The sequence below is a fragment of the Chiloscyllium plagiosum genome, chromosome 30, assembly GCF_004010195.1.
Source record: "Chiloscyllium plagiosum isolate BGI_BamShark_2017 chromosome 30, ASM401019v2, whole genome shotgun sequence".
Lineage (NCBI taxonomy): Eukaryota > Metazoa > Chordata > Chondrichthyes > Orectolobiformes > Hemiscylliidae > Chiloscyllium > Chiloscyllium plagiosum.
Genome location: NC_057739.1, coordinates 24,726,923 through 24,740,231, shown reverse-complemented (window position 1 = coordinate 24,740,231; position 13,309 = coordinate 24,726,923). Strand labels below are relative to the sequence as shown.

Genomic DNA, 13,309 nt, shown 5'->3' with positions numbered 1-13,309 from the left:
AACAAAACCGGTAAGGAGACGAGGAAATGGTCACAGTCCCAACTTTATTTTACTATCAAAGAGACAGCTTAATTTCCTTATGGGGAATAGGGAGGAGAAAGGGGGGGGGGGGGGGGAAGAGAAGAGAGGGAGTGAGGGAAAAAAAGAGGGGGAGAAGAGGGAGACAGAATAAGAACAATTGCAATGATGAGTTCTTCCCAGATAATACAGTGAAGGTAACACCCTCTAAACTGCAACTTCTAAAGGAAATGACATTTTCCAACAGACAAGTCCAAATTGTTCAGGAAGCTCAACCTGACTCCGAGACTCCACATCCATTATCTAAAATAATATATCAGATCCCGGGTCATGGTTATTTGAAACATGGCATTTACATGTAATGACACTCACCTCTCAAAACCATTTTAGATGAAGCAGACATTAACTCTTACATTCAAATGACAACTTTTTGGGGGAAGTCAAGTGTTGGATAAATATTTAAAATGTAACGTGCACTCTCATTCAAGTAGGTTAGAGGGGCAATGTCAACAAGAAACTTTTCTTTCACAGTTTGACAAACTGAATAACTTGTCACAATGTTATATGATGAATTGAGATAATTCCCCTTACTGTATGCAAATATTATAAGAAACAGGACCTATTTCCAAAAGACTGCAAGGATATCCAAACAGCAACCTATGCAGCCAACAATCTCTTGAAAATCTCAAAGCCGAAGAAACTTAACTCTATCACTGTCTCCATTGCTTAATCAGCTTGGCCTTTTGAATGTCATAAACCTAGAGCTTTAGAAAGGGTTGATTTAGCATTACCACCCAATTTGTAAACCCAATTATAAATCAGAAAACTAAGATTTCTCATCAACAACTGCAAATAAACATTTACAGAATTAATACACATTGTTCCGAAAAATAAAGCATACAGTACAAACAAGATTAGAGTAGTGCTAGAAGGGCTTTCCTGATGAAGGGCTCCTGCCTGAAACGTTGATTATCCTGCTCCTCCGATGCTACCTGACCCGCTGTGCTTTTCTAGCATCACTATAATCTTGACTCTAATGTCCAGCACCTGCAGTCCTCACTTTTGCCTCTCAAGTACAAACATTCAAGTTATGATGCATATATGGTGCAAAGTAACGTAATCGTGATGACTAGGATACCCAACAGTTGGGGTGGCATTTTCAAGCTTCATTTCCATTTGTTCGACCATTCCTTTGAATATTTTACAGGTAGTTTTTGTTTTAATTTACTGGTCTGAATACAGTTTATATTCATGAGGGCAATTTAACAGAAATGCAGAATTTGAAGATTCAAGATTTGTAAATCAACCAAACAGAATTAGACATTTTGACTACCAATTAACAAATTACTTGGGCTTCACTTAATCCTAATAATCCATTTTTTTTAAATGAAACTGTGCTCAATACAAGTATTACCAAAAGATTGCTTGACAAAAAAATTTACAAGATCAAGACCGCAGCACGATGGCTCAGTGGTTAGCCCTATTGCCTCACAGCACCAGGGACGCGAGTTCGATTCCAGCCTCGGGTGACTGTCTGTGTGGAATTTGCACATTCTTCCTGTGTCTGCATGGGTTTCAGCTGGTTGCTCCAGTTTCCTCCCATACCCAAAGATGTGCAGGTTAGGTGAACTGGCCATACTGAATCGCCCATAGTGTTCAGGGATGTGTAGGTTAGGTGCATTAGTCAGGAGTAAATGTAGAATAATAGGGTAGGGGAATGTGTCTAGCTGGATTGCTCTTCAGAGGGTCAGTGTGGACTTGTTGGGCCAAATGGCCTGTTTCCACACTGTAGGGATTCTATGATTCTATGCTGATTTCATCCCCTCTCAAACCTAAGTAACCAAACAATCCCAGTTGCCACATCAATCTTGCACCCTGACAGCATGTCATTCCAGGATGACTTTCTCACTGATGGAAAATTTTCTTCAGTAGCCTAGAAACATTTCTTCAATAACAAAGATGATTTCCAGTTACGTTTCTTTCAGATTGACATCAATCCTAATTGGCCAACTTAAAAGGCATAAACCTCAACCCCATCTCTCCAAAACTTAGTCACCACTTAAAACAGTCTATAATGTTTGTCTCAATCATGCCCACCAATATTTATCTGAAAAGTCTATTTTTCTTTCACCACAAGTTGCTCCAAGCTTGTTGTTCTTATTCCAAAATAAATTCATTCTGAACCCTCTGAAGTGTTTATCATAAACACTTGGAGCATCTTCTTGCTTTTTCAAAATATCAGGCCACAACTTGTGTTTAATAGATTTTTACTGGAGTCTGGCACAGTGCACCATTTTATTCATGTCAGTTCACTCTCAGTATTTCTGAAGAATTAAAAAGTTGTGTTTACAAAGATTTCTTATCACTTTGGACACAAAATTGGCTTGAAGGTAGGAGACAGAAGTTGGTGATGGAGGGTTTTTTTTCTCCCAGACTGGAGGCCTGTGACCAGCGGTGTGCCACAAGGGTCGGTGCTGGGCCGACTGCTTTTCATCATTTATATACATGATTTGGATGTGAATATAGGAGGTATAGATAGTAAATTTGCAGATGACACCAAAATTGGTAATGTACTGGACAGTGAAGGTGGCTTTCTCAGAGTACAATGGGACCTTGATGAGATGGATAATGGGCTGAGGAGTGGCAGATGGAGTTTAGTTTTGATAAATGTGAGGTGTTGCATCCAAGGCAGGACTTATACAGTTAATGATAGGGCCCTGGGGAGTCCTGACGAACAAAGAAACCTTAGAATGCAGGTGTATTGTTCCTTGAAAGTGGAGTTGCAGATAGGGAGATGAAAGTAGTTTTTGAGATGTTTGTCTCCATTGGTCAGTGTATTGAATACTGGATTTGGGACTTCATATTGTGACTATACAGGACATCGATGAGGCCACTTTCAGAATACTACGTTTAATTCTGGTCTTCCTACAGGAAGGATTTGTGAAACTTGAAAGGGTTCAGAAAAGATTTACAAAAACGTTGCCAGGATTGGAGGATCTGAATTAAAGCGAGAGGCTGAATATGCAGGGGTATTTAATCCCCTGGAGTGTCAGAGGTGGTGAAGTGACTTTATAGAAGTTTACAAAATCATAAGCTGCATGGATAGGGTGAATTGCCAAGGTGGTTTTCCCCAGAGTGGGAGAGTCCAAAACAAGACAGCATAGGCTTCAGGTGAGAGGGGAAGATTTAAAAAGGGACCAGAGGGGCAACTTGCCATGCAAAGCTTGCTGCATGTATGGAATGAGCTACCACAGGAAGTGGTGGAAGGAGGTACAACTACATCATTTAAAAGGCATCTGGATGGGTACCTAAGTAGGAAGGGTTTACAGGGATATGGGCCAAAAACTGACAAATGGAACTAGATCAGTTTAGGATATCTAGTTGGCATGGATTAGATTAGATTAGATTACTTACAGTGTGGAAATAGGCCCTTCGGCCCAACAAGTCCACACCGCCCCGCCGAAGCACAACCCACCTATCCCCCTACATTTACCCCTTACCTAACACTACGGGCAATTTAGCATGGCCAATTCACCTGACCTGCACATCTTTGGACTGTGGGAGGAAACCGGAAACCCGGGTCTCTGGCGCTGTGAGGCAGCAGTGCTAACCACTGTGCCACCGTGCCGCCCATGATGAGTTGGACAGAAGGGTTACGTTTCTATGTTGGACTGAAGGGTTACGTTTCCATGTTTATAACGCTATGACACTGCAAACTAACAACATAACATGTGTAAGCATCAGACCAACCTAAAAAATAGCTGTAATTATTAACTGCATTAGCGACTGACTGGAATAAATTTATTTTGAGATTGCAAACATAACACGCAGATCTCAAGGTAACAGAATTCTATTGCTTCATGATTCTAGGAGACAATTATTAATTTCTTGTGACTTGTACAGATAACATCTTTCAAATGCAATCATTTCAACTTTAAACTGCATGTGAAGGTAATGTAAAAGAATGGACAGCCTGAATGATAACTATCAGATACTTACACATACTGTAATTCTAATGTACATAATGTACTATTAAATGTTAAACACAATGGTGACCGTACCATTTGCTATTTCCACCTATCATTTACTCCTTACCCCCCCCATCTTCTGTCTAAAAATCAACATTTCTTCCAGCTGCCATCACCTCTAAGGAAGGTCACTGGACTGGAAACCTGCTGAGCTTTTCCAGCAATTTCTGTTTTTGGTCCCAGATGTTTCACAAAAATTTGTCAAACAGGATTTTGACAGTCAAGTAATGAGATGGGGGGGACAACAGGTTACGCATTACAGAATGCCCTAAACAAGGAGTGTGTTTTAGGGATGGAACTCCAAAGCTGAAGGCATAGGCAGTTTGGTCAAAGCTACTAATGAAGCAACAAAAATCAAGGATGCGCTGGTGGCCAGAATTAGAAGAGCATTGAGATGTAACCTGTTGGCCACATACACTTAACTTTTCATCAAGACTTGCAGCAACACAGGAGATATGGTGGTAGGCAATTTAAAAAAAAAACCTATGTATAGTTTAGGAGGCAATGCGCAGACCGGATTGATGACTGTCTTTTTAGAAGTCACCTAAAATGGGTAGAAAGAACAGTATTTACGCAATCGGTTGACAGAGTGTCAACAAACTTCCAGCAAAGCAAATAAAATTTACAAAGCTATTCCAAAACATTGAGTACAGCTACCTACATGAGTAATAACATGGAATATGTCTACTCACATAGAAATACAATGAACAGCAAGTTACAATAATTCAACATCTTCCTAATGTATGTATACTACTCCTGAATTGTCACGCTATAATTGGAAAAATATTACCAAGAGTAACTATCCAGCTTTTCAGAACAGCCTACAAATCATGAGCATTTAGTTTGAATATAGAAATAGTAAGTTTCTCTTTGAAAGAAGAATTAAAGTAGAAGGATACTTTCTATGAACATTGACCAGCTATTACCTGCATCACTGATGATAAAATGAAAGCACCTTTTGAGCAACCATCTATCCAGTCTATGTACAGACATTTTTAAACCTTAAACCAAAAGAAACTTTAGTCAAATCCACAATTCTAGCTGGGCAGGTTACACTTTTAAAAAGCCATATAAGAAAAAAATCTGCCATTTTACTGCCCCTTTTCTGAGGCGGATGTTCAAAAACACGTTATAACCAAATACATTTGATGCGTAGTGGGTGTTGCAATGCAGAGAAAATGTCCACTTGACACTCTTCCCACATTCACACTTCTCTCACCATCCCACCCCCAATCCCACACAACTGGCAGCTCAGCTGATTCCCAGCCAGCCCTGTTGGACAAGGAAAAAGTGAGGACTGCAGATGCTAGAGATCAGAGTCAAGAGTGTAGTAGTGGAAAAGCACGGCATTCCTGATGAAGGCTTATGCCCAAAACGTCGATTCTCCTGCTCCTCGGATGCTGCCTGACCTCCTGCGCTTTTCCACCACTACACTCTTGAGCCCTGTTGGACAAGCCTATTCTAAGTTTACATATTATAGATTTCAAGTACCTAAGTAAACATCTGTAAATGTGCTCATAACTGTTTACCATTTACACTACTGAAAACTATTCAGAAACAAAATTAATATCCCTGCAAGTTAACAGTAATCATGAGCTTTGGATCGTTATAAAAGCACAAATTTGTCTTGACTAACAGAAATTTCAACCTATGGTACTTTAACCATTTGTGAAGTCCTACCCTCTGCAAAGTTGCACAAGAGATATATTTATAAGTAGGCAACATCATACAAAATTCAGTTTTAGTCTCCAGAGAAGCTGCCACATCTAAGTATTTTGAGAATTTTTTGCTTTTCTTTCAAATCCAAAGGAATACTTTTATACCAGTTGATGGTGTGTTCAAAGATAGGCAGAATGTGACACTGGCTTTCAGTCAGATCCTGCTCTTTACCATAAGTCTTGAAAGTTCCTTGTATTTCATTCAAATTCAGTTTCAATCAAAAAAATGTGAAAATATAGACTTCTTATAGGCTAATGAACACAACTACAAAATAAAAGTGAATTTACACTACACATTATTTTTCAGTAAACCCTAAACTTACAGGGAGGTTAAATTCTTTTAAGAATGTCATTATTTGGCTCCAGACAAGTCTTGTTCCAGATTCATACACCAGTTTACATTAGTATCAATGTACAGTATAGTGCATTGTCTTCAAGGCTAAAAGACAATTTTTTTCAGTCAAACTACAGGCAGCTTAAAAGAAAGAATACATAGAAAAGTAACATATCAACATAGGGGCAATTGTTTTCCATTGTAATTACAATGTAACAGGAACCATACAAATGTATTTTGTATAGCTTCACTAAGAGCTGCATAGACTCAACATCCTGAAAAACCTTCTTACATGCAGAGTGTTATTTCTTCCTGAATACTTTTTAATAAAAACCTAGGGATCAAATACAATGATTATTCTAATAACCTAATTCAGATTTTAAAAGTAATGCAAAACAGTTTCAACATTACCTTTTCCTCAGAAAAGCAATGATTTTCTGAGGAAAAGTGTTTTATGGCAAACGAAACACATTAAATAAGTTTTTATACAATTCATATTTCGTACTTTTTCCCGAATTCCTTTGAAAATGCTGCATTATATAGAATATTAGCACACTCAATTTAGAGTTATTGGAGGCAAATTCTGAATGTAAGACTCTTACAAATGTTTCTTCACAACATCTTTGAATAAACAATTGTTCTTAATTGGATTATTCAGAAAATATTTGAAATATGGAGTTTAATAGGAGATGAATACACAATCACCAAGTATGACTGTTAGATCGTTATAATGCAGTGGCAGGGTCCCTACATTGAGACAGAAAGCCCATTTTCAATCCTACCTGCTTCAGAAGTGTGTCATAGTGTGTCTGAACAGGTTGATCAAAAATATCTAAATATTACCAGTGAAGTCAAACCAGGTCTCCACTTCTATTCACGTGCACTTATCAACAATGCATAGTTTGTAATAACTGCTGCCCATTTAAGAAAGTCTTCAATTTCCAAATTCATTATCAGCAAAACATAAGTGACATAGAAAATATATACAAGTGGTAGTAAATAAAACCTCTGCATATTGACTGATGTGGCAATTCTTTTCAATAAAAGACGCAGTTTGCTTAAATATAGACTTACTTTTGTGATAAGAATTCTATAGTCTTCTACCATCTGGTCATTGTTATGGCATCCTGCAAGTAGCTGCCAAACTTCACCCCGGAGAGCCTCAGGGACACCACTTCTTACTAAAGTCGGCAGTGGCTTCGGTCTTACACTCAGGTTCAGATGCCTGCATTTAATTTCAAATGAGAACAAACTTCAAGTAAACTAATGCACTCTCTCAAAACTGTTCACCCAATGTGCTAGTATATAAAAGTATTGACGGCAATTTTACTTCGTTCAATGAATCAAAACATTTGAACTTTCATAAGGTACTGTAATTAATTGCATGCTTAAATAAAGGAATAATACTGCTCTTCCAAACAAATTATAATAACAATTGCAAGCATACCTAACACCATTATGACCAAAATCCTCAACCAAACTATGCTTCAGTCTTTTTAACAGAATAGTAGTAAAACATGCGATTTTAGTATTATTTTAATGCTTGAGTTTTGAACTAGTAGCAAGTGAGTTTTAGTCTATGAGCAGCTTTAACTAGCATTTCTGGAACTATGTTTAAAAAAAAAATTTGAAGAACACACAGAGTGTGTCCCTGGGATGATGTTTGGGATTCGTTTGCGTTGGGAGTGTTGAGCAGGCAGGGTAAACATTGAGACACGTGATTTTTTTCTGTTCAGAATGTTTTTTTTGCTTAGAGGAAAAACCATAGTTTAGAAAGTTTTTGGTTTTCAGTTTAGAAGCATTTTGATCGGGGAGACAGTTTCTCTTCAAAGAAAGGGGCAGTATAGAACTGTGAGCAAATAGGCTGACTAAGCTTAAGGATTCAATTTCAATTTCAAAAATTCCACACCAGTGTTTGGTTAGAACCCTGAGAATTATTGAAGGTTGAGAAAAATCAAAGCTCAGTTGAGTGACTAATCAAGGAAGAGGCTACCAGGTTATCAAGGCCAGTAATTTAAAAAAAACAGGTAAGTTCAGCATACAAATGTGATAGAGAAGCCACTCTCTCTGTATTTGAGTACTATAGAGTATTGGTGTTGTGATAGATGAGATTGAATTTGCACTGTACACCGAAATCTTCCAAAAAAGGTTACAGCAAATGGCTTGATTTATCCTGTTTTATTTTCTGTTCTTTTTAGCAGAAGGCATGTTTTATTGGTAAAACCAAAGGGCTGTCTCACTAAAACCAAAGGGCTAGCCACTGGGTTTGATTCTAACCTTGGTCTGTGTGGAGTTTGCAAATTCTCCCCGTGCCTGCCTGGGTTTCTGCCAGGTGCTTTGGTTTCGTCCCACAGTCCAAAGATGTGCAAGTGAGGTGATTGGCTATGCTAAATTGCCCATAGTGTTCACGGATATGCCAGTTAGGTGCATTAGTCACAGAAAATGCAGGGTGACATGGTTAGAGGGGATGGGGCTGGGTGGGATACTCTTCAGAGGGTTGGTGTGGACTTGTTGGGCCAAATGGCCTGTTTCTGCACTGTGGGGATTCTATATATGCATGTGTGCTTACATTTTAGTGAAAGAAAAGCATGATTACCAAACCAGATTTCAGCTTGAGATCTTCGAGGAGAAAGTGAGGTCTGCAGACGCTGGAGATCAAAGCTGAAACTTTATTGCTGGAACAGCACAGCAGGTCAGGTAGCATCTAGGGAACAGAAGATTCGACGTTTCGGGCACATGCCCGAAAGAAGGGCATGTGCCCGAAACGTCGAATCTTCTGTTCCCTAGATGCTGCCTGACCTGCTGTGCTGTTCCAGCAATAAAGTTTCAGCTCAGCTTGAGATCTGTCTGGTCCAGAAATAAATTAAGCTTGTACCGTAACAGAGAATGTTCCACAAGATTTTAATGATAATACACACAACATAACTGGTAACCAGGAAAAGCATCTTACTGATACAAAACGTTTTTGGGTTAAATTTACATTTCAGCAAATTTATCAAATGACTAGCTACATGTAGAGCATATGCCCTGAGACAGAAGGTTCAGGGTCAAGTCCCACCTTTTCTGAAGTAACCTCATAACATGTCCCAACAGGTTGATTAAAAGTACACTGGAGGTAGCCAACGTAGCATGATTTAGCATTTGAAAGAGTGCACTTTTGCGATAGAGTGCCAAAACCAAGTCTCTCAAATCTTTGTAATGGAAGTAGCGATTGTTTAGGCAGAAGCAACCAAAGAGCTGATTAGAGATTAGGACCGGTGAGTATTTCCAGTGTTAGTAAGAGTTAGGTCTTTATGTTTAGATCACTAGTCTTTTGTTTCTTTCTTCCTGCTAAACCCCTCATCCAAGTCTTCATTACTTCAAGACTCCACTATTGTAATGCACTTTTGGCTGACTACCATATTCTGTAGAACATGTTCTTAACTTGCACCAAGTATCATTCACTTATCAATGCTGTGTCCTCTGACCTACACCAACTACCAAGCAATGCCATATTTTCAAATTTTCCCCATGACTTCAACTTTCTCTATATCTGCAATCTTCTCCAGCCACGTAGAATTATAGAATCCCTGCAGTGTGGAAGCAGACCATTTGGCCCATCGAGTCCATATTGATCCTACACAGAGCATCTCACTCAGATGCACCCTCTTACCATATATTCCTGTATTTCCCAAGACTAATCCATCTAGTCTGTACATACATGGACACTACAGGGAATTTAGCTTGGCCAATCCATCTAACCTGCGCATCTTTAGATTGTGGGAAGAAACTGGAGCACCCAGAGGAAACCCACATAGATATGGGCAGAATATGCACACACCACATAGACAGTCGCCCAAGGCTGGAATTGAACTCAGGTCACTGGCACAGTGAGGTAGCAGTGCTAACCACTGAGTCACTGTGCCAATATAATTGCAATCCTTGCAAGATATTAACAGTAATTTAATTCTGGCCTTCTTGAGAGGCCTTGATTTTAATTGCTCTATTCGTGGCCAAGCCTTCAGCTGCTTAGACCTTAAAGCCTAGAATATCATTACCTCTCAACATCTTTGTTCTTTCAAAATGCTCCTTAGGAATTTCTCCGACAAAGTGATATTGGGACAGATCACCAAAAACTATGTCCATCAGTGTCAAATTTTACTTTCTGCCTCACCCCTGAAGAATCTAGATATACTGTATCACATGAAGAACGCTATTTCATACATTCTTCTTTTAAAACTGTGGAATGTTGTGCTTGTACAAAAGCTGCTATATGCGCTTACAACTAATGGTCAGTGAAATTTATTCCGTATGCAAAACATTTCAGAGTGAACTGTTCAAGCAATTCACAATTTTTATATAAAGTAAAACAAAGAACAGCAGGTGCTGGAGACCTAATACAGAAGTTGGAGAAATTCAGTAGGTCTGGACAGATCCATGGGGAGAGTAATGTTTCGAGTCTGGTAACTGTTCATCAGAACATAATTATCATCTTCAGCTGTAATAGTGAATCAACTGATAGCACTCTCTTTGGTCAGAGATTGCAAACTGACTGCTTAGGTCTGTAATTATGTCAGGGCAGAGCTCAGAACTTGCACTTGACTGAATATAAGACATTATAGAATGAAGTGAAAAATCCCTCGTCAGCAGAGAATTTTGCTGGTAAGAGATGCAAACAGTAACGGATAAGGTCTGCTTGGATAATGGACAGCTTGAAATAGAACTGACAAAGTTTCAAAATTAAATAAAGATAAGAAAATCCTTGTTCAAGGAATGACTCAGTTGCTGCACATTAAACAAAATATTACTTTATTAGGAAATTCAAAATATCAGTGAGGAATAAAAAGAAATATTACTGCTACACCTGTTTAAGTGACATTTTGCTGAAATTTAGAACCATGCACTGTATTTGCTACATTCAGTTTGTCATCTACATCATTAAAGTTCCATTAATGTTCTGTAATAGGTAGCAATGCCTAGTTACAGTATCAAATATGTAGGATCATATTTAAACTACACACTGCCTTTTCTGCTTCAGTTATGTCAATTTATTCCATCAACATTCTTAATCACATTCCTAATGATTCAATGACCAGTTTTTGTGATGTTGGTTAAAGGTTAAACATAGATAAGGAAACCATGTACAATTTCTCTGCTGTCCTTGAGAATGGTGAAATGGGATCTTTTACTTCCATCTAAACAGAGAGATTAGGCATTACTTTAATGTGGCACTGGCTCCTTAAACTCCATCAATATCGCACTGAAGTGTCAGTCTTGATTTTTATGTGCTACGCTGTACAGTGATTTATGATTCAGAGCTAAGAATCATACATCACTGATTCAGAGCCGGCGTAACAAAGGGGAAAAAGTGCTGTTTCTGGGCTCAAGGTTTCACGATGTCGCTGTAAATATTGTTATGGTTCTCATTATATTAAATAGATCAACTCCTGATTGATAGTAAAAAAAATTATAAAAGCAAAAAAGTGGGAAGTGAACAGAAGAAAGTATTTTGCATGCCTGCACAGAGTCACCACACTTTTTGAAATCCCAATGACAATACGATACTGGAAGGTTATTTAAAGGAGAACTGGGGGAACAGAATCTGACAAGTTACATAAGAACAGATGAACAAAAGCTTGGTCAAAGTAATATGCCTTAAGATGTATAAGGGAAGAAAAAGAGGCAGAGAGTCAAAGTGGATTAGGGAAGAATTCTTTGAGCTTGGAGTTGTTAAGTACAGCCACTAGTGGAGGAGCCATTGAGGGGGCCTCAAGCAGCCAAAATTAGATGACTGCAGATATTTCAGAGGGTTGCAGGGCTAGAAGAGATTAGACCTAAGGATGTAGAGAGATGAGATCTACAAAGCATTTGTAGATAAAAAATGAGGATGTAAAATCAAGACGATGCTTAGCTGAAATCCACAGTAAGTCATCAGAGCACAGGGAAATGACAACTTGGAGAGAGAGTTAGGACAGTCTAAGGGGGGATAGTGGGGTAGGGGTACTGTCATTGGATTAATAATCAAGAGCTCCAGGCTATTATTCTGGAGACATGGTTTTGAACTCTGGCAGATGGTGACATTGAATTTAAAACGTTTTGAATTAAAAGCTCATTTAATGCTGATTACCTCACAAATTCATCTGGTCCAGTCATGTCAAGGGAAGGAAATCTGTTGCTTCTCCCCAATCTGACTTACACGTGACAGCAAAATGGTTAACTCTCAACTTAAATGGTCTAGCTAGCCACTTCGTTACATTGAACAGCTACAAATTCCAAAGAGAAAACAACCCACACACACCAACCTGGTGGCGACTTAGGCACTGTAAACCAAAAGAGCAAATCCACCGCTGTCAACACTTATTAACATCTGGAGTTAACGCTAAAATTGGGAGAGTTGTGTAACAGAATAGTCAAGTAACAGTCATAACCTTACCATGTCCCAGATATACCATCTTCATCCCCATGCCTGGATCTGTCCAGCCAATACATCCAGAGATGGCATCACAGCATACAATAAGAGGAGAACTGCTATGTTGACTACAGACTCCATGGAGAATCATGGCAACAGGTGAAACATGGACTAGGAAACCTAGGATCACCATCTACTGACCTCTTGCCTCACTCTCAGCTGATTAATCAGTACTCTACACATTCAATACTACTTGGAGGAAGCACTGAGGGAAGTAAGGGCACAGAATGAATAGAATAGAATCCCTACAGTGTGGAAACAGGCCATTAGGCCCAACAAGTCCACACCGCTCCTCCCAACAGTAACCACCCAGACCCATTACTCTGTGCTTACCCCTGACTAATGTACCTAACCTACATATCCCCGAATACTATGGACAATTTAGCATGGTCAAATCACAGGCCTGCACATCTTTGGATTGTGGGAAGAAACTAAACCACCCGGAGGAAACCCATGCAGGCATGGGGAGAATGCGCAAATTCCACACAGACAGTCACCCGAGGCAGGAACTGGACCTGGGTCCATAGAACATAGAAGAATACAGCACAGTACAGGCCCTTCGGCCCTCGATGTTGTGCCGATCCAAGCCCACCTAACCTACACTAGCCCACTATCCCCCATATGCCTATCCAATGCCCGCTTAAATGCCCATAATGAGGGAGAGTCCACCACTGCTACTGGCAGGGCATTCCATGAACTCACGACTCGCTGAGTAAAGAACCTACCCCAAACATCTGTCCTATACCTACCGCCCCTTAATTTA

The 13,309-nt window shown here is 39.3% G+C and overlaps 1 protein-coding gene across 2 annotated transcripts in view; it reads right to left on the bottom strand.

Moving 5' to 3' along the window:
* LOC122564824 (rab GTPase-activating protein 1) overlaps window positions 1-13,309 on the bottom strand; it is a 194,546-nt gene that overhangs the window by 73,192 nt on the left and 108,045 nt on the right. For both annotated transcript variants that reach the window (XM_043720124.1, XM_043720125.1), the window contains one exon: window positions 7,173-7,323. In XM_043720124.1, the coding sequence (XP_043576059.1) occupies window positions 7,173-7,323 (151 nt within the window). The remainder of the gene's footprint in view (window positions 1-7,172; window positions 7,324-13,309) is intronic.